At 44.6% G+C, this 14,204-nt stretch overlaps 1 protein-coding gene across 3 annotated transcripts in view; it reads left to right on the plus strand.

Annotated features, from left to right (window-relative positions):
• Nucleotides 1-14,204, plus strand: part of LOC146201376 (GATOR2 complex protein MIOS-like) — a 264,250-nt gene that overhangs the window by 235,666 nt on the left and 14,380 nt on the right. For all 3 annotated transcript variants that reach the window (XM_084595804.1, XM_084595805.1, XM_084595806.1), the window contains 3 exons: nucleotides 1,042-1,234; nucleotides 2,014-2,113; nucleotides 8,174-8,279. In XM_084595804.1, coding sequence (XP_084451930.1) covers nucleotides 1,042-1,234; nucleotides 2,014-2,113; nucleotides 8,174-8,279 — 399 coding nt within the window. The remainder of the gene's footprint in view (nucleotides 1-1,041; nucleotides 1,235-2,013; nucleotides 2,114-8,173; nucleotides 8,280-14,204) is intronic.

The raw sequence follows: 14,204 nt of genomic DNA on the forward strand, positions 1-14,204 counted from the left end.
AGACGAAGCTCAGGCTGACCGTGCAAACGATGAGAACATTTCAACTTCACAAGAAGCGCTTGCTGCATTGGATTTACTGCGCCGCCACTACAGTGCTATTGAGAGCAGTGGGTTTGCCCTTGTTGAGCGTTTGCAAACTGTAGAATAGGACGTGATACGGAACGCGATCAACACAAAAAAGCAGGCTGCGATAACGCAGTTCTTTGCGCGTAATTAAACGGACGTGACCCAAGAAGGCAGCCTCCGAGTTGCTGTGCCTTCTCTGATTGAATTTTGCTGCTCTTGCATGGATTTTCAATGAAATTTTATATTACGAATTATGGATAGAGCGAACTATTTTCCGATTTTTTAACTGTTCATTATAACGAGGTTTCACTATGAGATCTAGTCTTTCTCTCCCTTTGCTATTACTTCATCGAAGAGTTTCTTGTATCACATTGCTCCACAAGGATATCATCCTCTACTGCACGATCGCCTTATAAATTCCATCATAGTGACGACCCCAACAAAGCCAGTTTCATTCATGTAACACCAAAATTTTTTCTCGTTCTTACCACATAGCTCATGTGACTGGAATTGCCTTTCTGCATATATTCCCGGCATTAGCAATTACAAGGTGTTTCGTGAAGCTATAACTAGGATTGTATACTCTGGTGTTATTTAAATTTGTGGCTGTGATGTATTTTTACAATTTTGTCTGGATCTGGATAAAGTAGTGAAGGAATTTTGGAAATGTCCGGAATGATACAGAAATAGTTGTGCTTGCCTATGACCATTCCAGACTAATCTTGGCACATATCGCACTACAAAGAAAGTGATAAAAGCACCGTGATACCGAGCATGAACAAATAGAGGGTGCAAAATTAGTCTGTGCTCTACAATCGCAGTGATGAGGCTGCAGGCTGGTAAAAACTACTGCAATTAATAAAGATTTCAAAAATTGACGCAATAGTCCAATATAACCGGGTGCTATTATAGCCTGCTTCTTCCACTGTATGTCGCTAAGTAGTACGGCAGCTGTTTCTTTCTTGTTGTTGGCAGGTGTCAGTTTGACTGTCAGTGGGTGCGGCAGCACGCAGCCAGCATGCCCGCCCAGCAGGTGCTGGTGAGCTGCAATTTCTGCAGCCTGGCTGCCTCGCCTTACCTGCAGCTGCTGCAGCAGGGACGTCAGCCAGGGGCCCTCAAGGGGGCACCTGCCCACCTCGCCACGGCCACCTCACAGAACAAGACCAAGGTTGTCCATTTTCCAAATATGGTGTTGGGTTAGTGTGGCTCGAGATGGGAACCCTCCTTGTGGGCTCTTTCACATGTAACGAGCAGTAAAGCAAGGGACAGCCCTATAGGATGCCGGCCCTAGGTTCAGTGGAGTAATCAATGGCACTGCAAAGGGTGAGAGGCAAAGCGTCCGCCACATTTTTGTAGTGTTCTTGTGACTTGAATGAGAGGAAGGTGTACAACAAAAGCAATTAGTTTTTATGACATTTACTGCACCAGAGCTTCTCCATGCAATGGTATAAAATTTGCATCACACAGATCAAGTGGCCGTGCTGTCACTGAATCTCACCTGAGTGGTAACCCAATCGTGTTTTTAGTGGCCAGACTAAGGATCATCATGCATGTTGACTACTCTGCTATTGTTATTTTTTCTTGTCAAGCAGCCCAAATAAGGAGCACATTGCTGCAATGCATGTGCATATGTTTGAAGATGACTGGCCTTGCAGCGTGGCATTTATTGGCAATCGCAAGTAACTGCCTCAGCACTAGTGCATGGCTGCAACTGGTGGAGCTTCCTCATCGTTTCAAAAAGCCAACAAAAAATAGATGACCACAAGTGCAATGGATGATACTGCTCAAATTGAGAGTAATATTAGGGATGGCTCTGTGGGTGCACACTGACAACAAACATGTATTGGCTGGCTGGTGTTAAGAAATTGCAATACAATGTCACAGGCCTTTGTACATTCAAGAACCTGTGCTTGCCTCAAGTGGCAGTTCGACTGCTTTGCACTGCAGGTGACGTGCTGTCCGCACTGCAGAAAGCCACTGCCCCGGTGTGCTCTGTGCCTGACTAACATGGGCACCCCTGCCGGGAGTGTGTGGAGGAACAGCAGTGGTGAGCATCACTCTGACGTCCTTTTGCAGAGAATAATTTCTAGCCAACCATCATCACTACAAGGCCTCTCCAAACTCCTTCAATTAACCCAATGATATCAGCAATCACAGATTATGTTACTGAGGTATTCTCCATCAAACCTTATCCCTAACTGCTCCCACTCCAAGTCTATAAATACTTCCTCTGAGCAAGCTGTGAATAGCACTGGGGATATTCTGTCTCCTTGCCTTTCTGTATGAGGATTTTATTACGTTCTTTATGCAGAACTATGGTTGCTGTGCAGCCACTATTGGCCTCGAGATCGAGCAGAGTTGCCACCTTGCAGCGCAGCGGCGAACCTTACTCAGTGTGGATGCGTGTTCGTGTCATGTGCCAGCTCGTAAAAGAAATGTGAACAGGCTATCATATCTCATGCTCCATTAAAAAAATATATACTTGTCCATATCGAGCATGTCGTGCTGGATAAGGACATCATCAGTCAGTCTTCGGCCCTTGAAATTCTTTGGCGCATGGCATCTCAAACGAAGCAGTGCTGTTGTCAGGCTCCATGTCCCAGCAAAACAGGTCGCTTCCATCAATACAGCTAAATGCAAACGCTCGGAAATCACATATTCCCGTTTCTGTCTGGAATACCACAGCTACTGAAGCATGCGACCGCAGACTGCTGCGTAGCAGAATACTTTTTGAACAGGCAACTCTGTGGCTGTTTACAGGCGTGGTTTATTCCATTCCCCTCTCATGCGGATTAAAGTATGTCTGCCAAACGAGTCGGTGCATAAACAAAAGGCTAAATGAGGATGCCAACAATTGCAAATTCATTGTGCATCCAGAAAAGCTGGCTACGCATTCTCAGCACTGCAAATGTCAGCCTCAATTTGAAAAAAAAACGCTGTTATTTCGCATTCTAATAATAAAACTGAAAGAGAAATCACAGAAGCGTTCGAAATAAAATCCGTCGGAGCCGATATGTGTATCAGCAACGTATCGCTGTCGTTGTCTGCGAAAGAAGTTGATCTGCTTAGATTATCGCGATGAGTGTGTCTAGCTATATGCCTTTGTTTCCTGTGATGATTGCTTTCCTGATGTTTCCTCATGGCTTATGTTTGTTTGATGATGATCACGTTTTTGTGTATAAAATTACTTCCATTTCTTCCATTAAAACCAGTTGTTAGTTTGTGCTCCGTGGTGTTTGTCTTTTCTGTCGTTCTATGTGTTAGCGCGGTGGGTGAAACCAAAACGAACGCGTTGTTTACCTTCTTGCATATCATCCCCAGCTGGTTAGGTGCCGAAAGTTTTCGGTTCGTTGGTTTTTGGGCGTCTGAGCATATTACAGATGATTTGTGTACGATTTCTCCCGGATAGCCGAACCACTGACTCGTCGAACAAAGAACGAACAGCCTTTCATCTGGGCCGACGAGCAGCAAAGGGCCTTTGAAGAGATTCGCAAGTGCCTCCAAACAATGCCCATAATTGGGCACTTCGACGAGGAGGCGGACACAAAATTGCATACCGACGCCAGTAATGTTGACAATACCTCGTTTAGTGGCAAGATGTTGAGCGGGTGATTGCTTACGCCAGCCACACCCTGTCTCATTCCGAAGCAAATTATTCTACTACTGAAAAGGAGTGCCTTGCAGTTGTGTCGGCGGTAACAAAATTTCGGCCGTATTTGTATGGTCGACCGTTTTAGAGTGGTCAGCGACCACCACTCTCACATCCAAGGAATGACACGACAATGTCAGCTGTTCAGTGCAGGTGCCCGACTGACTAGGCCGGCCGCAGTATATTTATTAATAGCCATTAAAAAAGCATCCCCTGCCGGTTTGGCAGGTTGTCATAATACGGCATCCCTCCCCTCCTTATGAAAAAAAAGGGACATGCACAAATAAGCTCATGAATAGAATGAAACACAAGCCAATTTCTATTAGCATGATGATGCTAATGGAAATTTTAGATTATTTAATTAATCAATTATTTAGTGCGCTCATTAAAATATAAGAAATTAGAAAAAGGGGCTTCAAAGTTGTCAAAATGTTCACAACGAAAAGCCAATGTTTGATAATTTAATAAAGAAAATTAAAGTAACAAAAAAGATGGGGTGAAATGGGCTAAATTTTATAAAACAAAAAGTCAATGCTTGATATACTAATCAAGAAAATTTAGAGGGAGAAAGTGACCAATTATTTATTCGAAATACAGGAAAAACTGAAAAATTTTGAAGACACGCATTGGCACTTCCTAAACAATGTGCAAAAGGACTTTAAAAAAAAAAAGAAAGCACTACATTACCCTTTTTGTTAATCTCAATTCTTAAGATTCGCGGATGAATAATTTGTGCTTACCTGTAATCCGATATTCAAACCCTGTAGCGATCATCAGTCCGTGCTCTCGTCGGTGATATGTGTATACATTCCATTCATTATGCGCCACAAGAGATGCTTCTCGCTGACCATAATGAAAGTGCTCCTTGCTAAAAACGACGAACACATGTTTACACGCGGGCAACTCGCATGCTGAATCGTCTGCCAGCATCCATGCAGAGTCTATGCTATCACGTCAACTCCGCGAGAGGTCACCGACCGCCGTTGGTTAAACCGCAGAAGACGGTACCTAAGCTATTGACACCGGAGACTGACCCTGGCAGTGTGAGAGAAGCAGGAGTGCACGCTAATTTGCGCTGAATGGGACAGGGATATGAGGAAAGTGCTCCTCCGCGGCAGCCGCTGGTGTGTGTGGACAGCAGCCTGCCCACCTGCAGGTATGCGCTCGCAAACGACCAGAGTCGTTCGGGCTGCTGTCGCACACAATTCCGAGAGGTCAAGAAACTGAAGGAACTGGCGGCCAAGGAAGACGCCAAAGTTGAAAGCTATGCAAACGCAGACGGGACGGGAAAGGCAGAAACCGTGAATGCGTGTTGACGCTCGGGAAAACGGGCGCAGCAACCGGAAATCTGAGAATCGAGCGTTACCCAATGACGCTTCGTGGGCGGGGCGGAGTTCCCGAGCTGTTTTCTTCGGTTTTTTTTTGGTGTCTCCGAGTGCTGAGTTGAGGGGGGAGAGGAGGAGCGCCATTTTTAATTGCCGATATATCCAGTGTTAATGAAGCTAGCTGAAAAATTCTTGTGGTGAATTGACTTTTGAGGGAGTACCTATCTCTCGACCGATTTATTTTTACCTCATTTTAGGCATTGCATGGTCCCTTTAATCAAGCTTCCGCTCTGTAAACTAGGTTCAGGCGTGTTTGCAATTTTTTTGTTTGCTTCATCCTGCGTTACTGGCGGAATGCCCGATTTCTCTTCACTACTGCCAGTCTCATTAGTACCTTGACTTCTTTCACTGCTATATAGGTCAGTCAATAATTACTCCCTTATTGTATAGGTCAGTATAGAACTCCTCGGCTGCTTAATGACACTGCCCGCTTTGTCCCTTAATGCACTGATCTGTTTTTTGCTTATGCCTCATCTCCTCTTTACCACTTAAGGCTAGCACCAGAGCAAGCTCGATATTTTTTATGCTATGCTCCCTCTTGTCAAACACTTTGCACCTATTGATAGCTCTGCCAGTTCTATCCTGTCTGTTGGTTTAGAGGCTTTTCACACCTTGGCGTTCCTTAATCAAATGTTTCATATACTTAGACAGTTTTCCAGTATCGTACTATCCTACTGCCTACTTCTACCACACACTCGGTAATTGTATCTCTGAAATTTTCGCAGCAACCATTCGCTGCCGAAAGTGCAGCATTGCATTGTACAAAAATTGACTGAGCTGTCCAGGAAGGAGATCATGCTCCGTACAGTAGCAGTGAACCGCAGAAACTGGTTTCTCCTTAGTGTGCCTGGCTTTTTCAATCCTTTGTGGTGCTTGATCACAACACAGATTTTATTTGTATAGATGCACAGTGAAATCTTGTTAATTAGAACTAGGAGCGTGGATCCTGCTGATGCCCATGTGAGTCTATTGCCCCGGACGCTCATTAATTCGGACGTGGATGGGCGCAATCATATTTTGCCTCATATTTTGCCAGTCAAAGTTTTATGCTCGCCCAAATAAATGAAAAAATAAAATCCAAAATGATTTTAGCTAGTTATAACAAGTTTCAGGTTTTCAACTGGTTCCTGCTGGAACTCAACTGGCATTAACTGGTTCCAGATGCCTACCAGTAGGAAGTTAGCGGGTCGCAGTTGGCGATAAGTGGAATCAAAGGGGCTCAAGCCAGCTTTCAGTTTAGAGTTAGCTCGTACCCGCTGGTAAACCAACTTTTATTCACTTGCCTATAAATGGGATGAAAAAAAGCATACGTGTTATATAAATACAAGCGACTGCGCTTAGGACTGCTTAGCAGTGGAAATGACTAAAAATTAGCTTATAGAACTTTTTCATTAATCACATCGGCATTGTCATTGTCACTATCACCATCACTATCACACAATCATTATTATTACTATCTGTATTGACACTGCCATCGCTACTGCCACATTAGGTGCCTAAGTGTTGCGCCTCAATAACGCTTTGTACTACTACTACCACTACTACTGCCATTATTTTTAGCTACATCGTCACTGTCATCGCGACTATCATCTTCGCTATCACTACTATTATAATCACCAACTAAATGTACCGTCATTATATTATCATTATCACTAATTTCCGCCTCATTGTCATCACTGGTATCATCCTTAGGCTAGATAAGAAGACTTACAGTTTCTCAAGAGCCCAGCATTGAGTAGGGGTTTGCGCGTTCATCTGTGGTTTGGAGGAACAACTCTCAGTGGAGACGACATATCCTTTTTGCTTATGGCAGTTCAGTTTTCTGATCACACTTTCTGTACACGGCACACGTGAGCCAAGAAAGGCCTCAAAAGCTGAACTCCCATGAAATATTTACACTTATGTGCTTCATTGTGTAAACATGTAATGCTTCTGTAAAAAAATTAGGAGCTGTCATATGTGCACTTAAAGGCTGAGCTGAAGTGTCCATCCTATTTTTACCGACCGCAGCTTCTCGGTGGAAAAAGCTGCACATGCTATCATATAAAATGTATTCTTATTCTGTAAATAGAAAGCAGAAAAGAGCTTCCTTTGATATTAAAAGTGCAAATTATGTGCAAAATGTAAACATACTGTCTGTAAATGTCTACAATGTGTACAAAATATAAAAATATTATACTGATTTTTTGAGCGTAGCTAAACTTAAATTTTGTGCCAGTTCAGTAGCGATGTCGTTTTCTACAGGTGCCATCATTTCAAAAGATATCGCACCCTGCATTATTACTGCATTTGGAGTAATAAACATTATATGCCATATTCTAAGCGATCATATAGGACATAATATTGCAGCTTCTCTAAAAACATCGCCTTAGGCGAGCTTCAATTCGTCTTGCTAGATGAATTCACAAAACTGTTAGACGACTGGTATCGTATTTGCAGCAACAATTTGCGAACAGGCTCGAGAAATAGGTTTTTCACAAATTTTGAGGAAGGATGTTGTGTGTCCTGTAATTTTCTAGAAGAGCTCAGTCTGTCCGTACGCCCTGTGGGAAGTATAGGCTCAGGTTATGTTTATAAACAATCCACAGATTCTTCGAGTAAATGTAGTGTGTGTTCTTCTGTAGGAAATTCTAAAATGCATCGCAACATGGGGCAGGGAATGGGTGGAGGGTGGCCCTCGTAATGAATATGAACCAGGCCCTCACCACTGGTAATCTGCCCATGGCGGAGGCATTTGCGATTTTGGAGCGTGTCGACATTCCTGACAGTATTCGTAAAGTAAAGCACTTGACCATCGTTTTTACCTGGGTTCCATCTTGCATGCTGACAACCATCATACAGGTGTTCTCTAGATAAAATTATTGTGATGCAAATGGCTGTTGAGAGTTTTTTCGAGCCCATTGAATATCAACTTTTTTTCTTGAAGCCCAATTTACTGTATGAGCACCTAGCACCACTCAGGAGTACATAATTTTGGTGCATCAGTTGGGTGAGCATGCACTTTGCACGAGTAGTGTGCTGCTTCAGAGCCCTTCATGAGCATATGAATGCCCTGCATGGTCATGTGCCGCAGAGCAAGGCGAGGAAAATGACAAGCTGGCCGAGTTCTCCTCGTGGTTCACCTGGTGCCAGAGCTGCCGTCACGGGGGACACGCCGTCCATCTCATGGACTGGTTCCGGTGAGGCACCACTGAGGAAATTTATATTCTCTATTGCATGAGATGCAGAATAGAAAATAGCATCACACATTAAGGGGGGATGCAGCTTTTCCAATGCGATGTGCAATCTCTGACATCTGTCATAAGTTTGCTTATTGGTCGAGGGATATGTGATGCTGCATCATCAGTTGCACTTTGTTGTGGGCAGATTTGTCTAGACAGCTGTCAGTTTGGAATGCAGCCAGAATCAATGCCTAAGGCCTACAATTAGGCTGGCAGTACATTCAAATAAAAATAAAAAAAGAAAAAAAACTTGTGCCGACTGTAGTAGAAGCCCCCACAAAGCAGAGAGGACAATCACGGAGGTATGCTGCTCAGGCTGAGCGAACTTAAGACTTCAATGTTACTCACATTGTCAGCACGTGTTTGTCCCTTTCTTCCTCTGGCCTTGTGCCATTGCGCTGCTTCACTAGGTATTGCACAAATATAATGAATTTGTTTCCTCAGTTTCAGAACGCACCTCGTGCTATATTCGGAACCAGGGTACGCATATACCATGGTAGAAAGAATATATGGTAGCGTAACTCCCATAGAAGCCTGCGTGTCGACTTTGAGCGAGGCTTTAGTTTCCCAGCGCCCCTGCAAACTGTGAGGCAAAACAAACTCGTGATGTTGCTTGTGACGTCACAGTGACATACTTTTGGTGGGGAATTTGATTGTCTTTTTACTTATGAACGAAAAGCAAGGCCAACAACGACGGAAGTAGAACGATGCTCAGATAAGGCAGATAAATGGACACCGTAACTGTTCAGCCAACTTTACTTGACATGGATCTCTCTACTGTCAAGTTTTTTGTTAACTGAAATGTTACGGCATCTTTAACCACCTTATCATAGCATCGTTCTGCCTCCATCGTCGTTAGCCTAGTCTTTCGTCGCGCGTCATGTAAACGCATTCTGGGGCTTATTTCTTCGGGCACGTTTGTGAACAAGGGCCTTCAAGTGAATTCGGCAAGCACATGGATAGAATCACATGGCTTGAGGGATTTCACTAAGGGCATAAATGAGTGAAGCTGTGCTGCATAGAAAGCCTGGCTTTATTAATTCACGATTACTTACATAGACGCTTCACGACAATGCAAATCTTGAAGTGTAGGATAGCGACCACCGCCCATTCGTCATGGTCAAAATGAAATCCTCGTGATAACAAAATGACCTGAGCGTAGGTCTCCAAACGAGATGCGGTGAGATTATAAAAGGGTAAAAGATATTCCTAACAAGCAAGGTATCGTCTGTGCCAAAAGTAACCAGGCTGCATGTTTTGCTTCTCACTTGTATTTTGAAGCCAACGTTGAATTCCAGAGGATCACAAATTGTTAAGAAGTGAGGACAGGAGCTCAACTTTACTTTTCACATATTTCCAGCGTCATAAGTGGTACGAATTCTCTGCAACTCGTCCGAGAAGCAAAACCCGCAGCCTGGTTACTTTTGGCAAAGACGGTACATATCAGTGTCAAAGAACAAAGAAAAACAAACGGAGTAACTAACGCTAGTGCTAGAATTGGGATTGCCAGTGTTTAGAAGTTAATGTGTCTGAGAAGTGAAAATACCTGCGATATAGCTTCGCTCCAATAAATCTCGCCCTGTTCACGATTCCATTATTTTACTCGCGCTTAATTTGTTACTGAGAGGAGTCAATGTAAGGCTACAAATTTACAACTTAAGCATTTAACATGTTCATGAGAAACATCTCATTGACAATAGGAACATCCCTGCGATAACACCTAAAGCACGTTCAGCGAACGTTGGTGCGGTAATACGATGCAGTAAGCAAAACATGCAGCAAAGGGAGCGGAACGGAAGGCTTTGAGCAATGCGACACGCGTCTTGGGGGCAATAAAATCTCACCTTCACCGTTCAATTAAAACATGCAGCGATACGCCGCTCATTCAAAGGTGTATCCGTAAAACAAGCCACCACTTTTGCGACGTGCCTGAGAGGCCGAGCTGTGACGCAGCATTTTCCCATCGTCCGGAAATGCACACATGCAGCGGCAATCAGTTTCTCATCGGGCACACACAGTATCGTACGAGAAAGTAAGCGCAAAAAAAAGACAAACACAAGAGAGGAGACAGGACAACGCGCTACTGGCAACTGATTCTTTTATTTCAATAAAAGAATCAGTTGCCAGTAGCGCGTTGTCCAGTCTCCTCTCTTGTGTTTGTCATTTTTTTTTGTGCTTACTTTCCCATACGATCATGAACCAACTAGCCCAGCAACAAGTTCTACTTCGGCACACACAGTCTTCGCCTTGCTGTAAAGCTCTGCCACAACCAGCAGAATGAAATACTGACTGCTTGGTACAGATAACCCACTCTGTACGCAGCACGCAACGACGAACATTGAACCGGAGCCGATGACTCACCCACACCGCGGATGAAAAAGCTTTGGTCTGAGCCATATCTCAACTACGCAGCGGATACTAAATGGCCAAGAGAGGCCGTTAGAAACAAGTTAAAATATTAATATAGATACGACACATTTTTTCTTACGCAAGAAACAAAAACTGCATTCATTCCTGAGCATGAATAATAAATTTGCTTTCTAGTTTTTTGGACAACCACGACGCTGTTAACACACTGCATACATTATGTCAAAAGATTTGGACAACCCTGCAGTGGCCACAGGATTGGAGGAGGTCAGTTTGCATCCCCATTCCAAAGAAAGGCAGTGCCAAAGATTGTTGCAACTACCGCACGATCGCGCTTATTTCGCACGCTAGCAAGCTGATGTTGAAAATCCTGCAAGGTAGGCTGCAGCAGTATGTGGATCGGGAGCTTCCGGACGTGCAAGCTGGGTTTCGCAAGGGCAGAGGAACTAGAGACCAAATTGCCAACCTTCGCTCGATCATCGAAAAAGCAAGAGAGTTCCAGAAACCCATTTACTTCTGCTTTATTGATTATGCGAAAGCGTTTGACTGCGTAGATCACAGCAGATTGTGGCAAGCTCTCCAAGAGATGGGAGTTCCAATTCACCTCATCTGTCTCCTCAGGAACATGTATGAAGGACAAGAGGCCACAGTCAGAACTGGGCATGGTCTTACTGATTGGTTTCCGATTGAGAAAGGGGTGAGGCAAGGCTGCATACTGTCGCCCTGCCTATTTAACCTATATGTAGAGTGCATCATGAGGAAGGCCGGTCTGGACGAGTCTTCAGCTGGAGTGAAGATTGCTGGAAAACGTATCAACAACCTTAGATATGCGGATGATACCACTTTAATGGCAGAAAGTGAAGTGGAACTCAAGAGACTTCTGATGCGCGTGCAAGAAGAGAGTGAGAAGTTTGGGCTTAAACTGAACATCAAAAAGACAAAGATCATGGCGTCTTGCCCTATCAAGTCCTGGAGCATCAATGGACAAGAAGTGGAAGCTGTGACAGATTTTCTGTTCTTAGGCTCCAAGATTACCCCGGGAGGGGACTGCAGCCATGAAATTAGGAGACGCCTGCTTCTGGGAAAGAGAGCAATGGTTAGCCTTGACCGCCTAGTAAAGAGCAGAGACATTAGTCTGCCAACCAAGATCCTTATAACCCGTGCTATGGTCTTTCCAGTTGTGATGTATGGATGCGAGAGTTGGACTGTGAAAAAGGCTGACCGCCGAAGAATTGACGCGTTTGAATTGTGGTGCTGGCAAAGACTCTTAAGAGTTCCTTGGACTGCCAGAAGATCAAATCAGTCTATATTGTCGACCATAAACCCTGACTGCTCATTGGAGGGTCAAATTCTAAAGTTAAAGCTCAGCTACTTTGGTCATCTGATGAGAAGAGAGGAGTCGCTGGAGAAAGATTTGATGTTGGGAAAGGTTGAGGGTCGCCGGAGAAGGGGTAGGCAGCGAACGCGATGGTTAGATGGCATCTTCGAGGCACTGCAGATGAAGCTATGTGATGTTAAGAAGATAGTGAGAGACCGGAAAGCGTGGCGTGACATGGTCCATAGGGTCACGAAGAGTCGGACACGACTGAACGCCTGAACTGAACTGAGTTTTTTGGAGTTCTGGCAGATCTTATTTTCTGTGCTTTAGTAATTGGCCACACAGTTCGCAGAGGCCCTCATCATCGAGTTGATGCCGCTGGCAATAGGCAGCTGCACACGTTTTCTTCCAAGTAATGCGACCATTTACACTAACCTTGCATATACAGCAACGGCAATTTTTTTTATTACCACAAGACTCCTGAACGCTTACAAAGATCAACTTTAAAGGTGTCACGACAGCTACCAACTGAGCATAAACTGATTATTGCATTTGACTCCTCGCACGTTAAATTATAAATCTTCGACATTTGAGCTGATTCCGTGTAGTAGATAGTTTTAAAATTAGTTTTTATTATCAATATCGGAATCAGCTTTCTGGTCTGGCAACCATTGGCCACTGACGTCACGAGATATCATCCCCATGTCGTCTGCTATTCACGGTGTCGGCTGCACTCTTGCATGCATTGCCATGGATGGTGGTTAGTGAGATTTTTTTTTCTTCAGCAAAAATATTTTATTCATATATTCTCTTTTCTTAGAGAAGCCTTCACTATAATATGTGACCGTAGAGATCCTCGGACTTGTTTAAGGGGAGACACGGGTCTTTGGGACCAAAAAATGACCCAAAAATCAAATTTTTGAAAATGGCGTTTTTGCAAACTACAGCTATTAATCTTCAAGTCTACAAATTTTTGTCTCCCAGACAGCAATATTTTTGCGTGTTACTGAATTTAAATCATCGCGTCACCTGATTTTTCGCGTCAGCAGACGATAAAAATGGTACATTTTCTACTCCTTCGAACTCTCGTTTCACCGCGCCGATCACAGCCATCTTGGACTTGTTTGAAAGAGGCCTCTCTAGGCTTCAATTTCCCGCCACTCTTGCTTGCTTGCCCGGAATGGCCACCGAGAAAAAGAAGCGTAAACAACGAAAAACCATGGGGTCCGATTCGCTAATACGCGCACGTGACTGAAACGAGCTGTTCCATTGGCGGATTCCTGCACGCATCGTCTGCTAGGCTTGCCGCGGCGGGTGAGCGGACGCGTCCCCGGCGCCATTTTGTTGAAAGGCGAGAGACCGACACGCAGCGATGCCACCCAGCAAATTTCACTCGCGCCACAAGTTCGGCCAAAAGAAGAGAAATAGGCGCGTTAACAACCTTCCTACGCGTCATGTGTCATCGGAACGCTCCGAGAACGTGCAAGAGCCAGCAGCAGTTGAAGGAGTGTCAGCGGATGTCGAAGTAGGCCAAGTAGGCCTAACGAGCTCGGCGACGGTGACAGCTACAGCTACACGCAGCGGCTGCGTACGCTGCGAAACTATGATGCTTCAGCCTTCAGACTTGCGGGAATTTGAAACGAAAGCTCAAGAAAAGCTTCAAGAATTGGATTCGGCCGCAGCGACCAAGAGGAAATTGGATTTCGTCAACGACTGTGATGACCGCCCGCTTTGGGATACGGACGGCGGTCTGGACGATACCGCGTTCACTGTTGTGGATTTGGAATCTTTCAACGAAATGTTGATGGCTGTCAAGTGCAAGGTTTGTGGTGGGGAGGGCATTAAAGTTTCAAAAGGAGGTCGTGAATACGGTCTAGCCGTGAAGCTCACTCTCATGTGCGTGAACTGCGGTGGCATTTCAGCAGCGTGGAGTTCGCCGCGCGCCCAAGGCAGCCAAAAAATAAGTCCATTTACTGTAAATATTCTTGCTGCACGGGCAATGCAAACTACAGGAAATCGGCAAACTGCGCTGAACGACGTGTTCGCAATAATGAATATTTCTCATAGGGGGCTCCATAATAAAACCTGGCAAGGCTATTTGAAAAATAAGCTGACGCTCGCGACTACACGCGCAGCCGAAAAAGTGATCATGGACAGTGCCCGTTCCGTTCGGGAGCTTTACCAAGAGTTGCACCTCG

The sequence above is a fragment of the Amblyomma maculatum genome, chromosome 2 (assembly GCF_055883805.1).
Source record: "Amblyomma maculatum isolate TAMU_Amacu chromosome 2, ASM5588380v1, whole genome shotgun sequence".
Lineage (NCBI taxonomy): Eukaryota > Metazoa > Arthropoda > Arachnida > Ixodida > Ixodidae > Amblyomma > Amblyomma maculatum.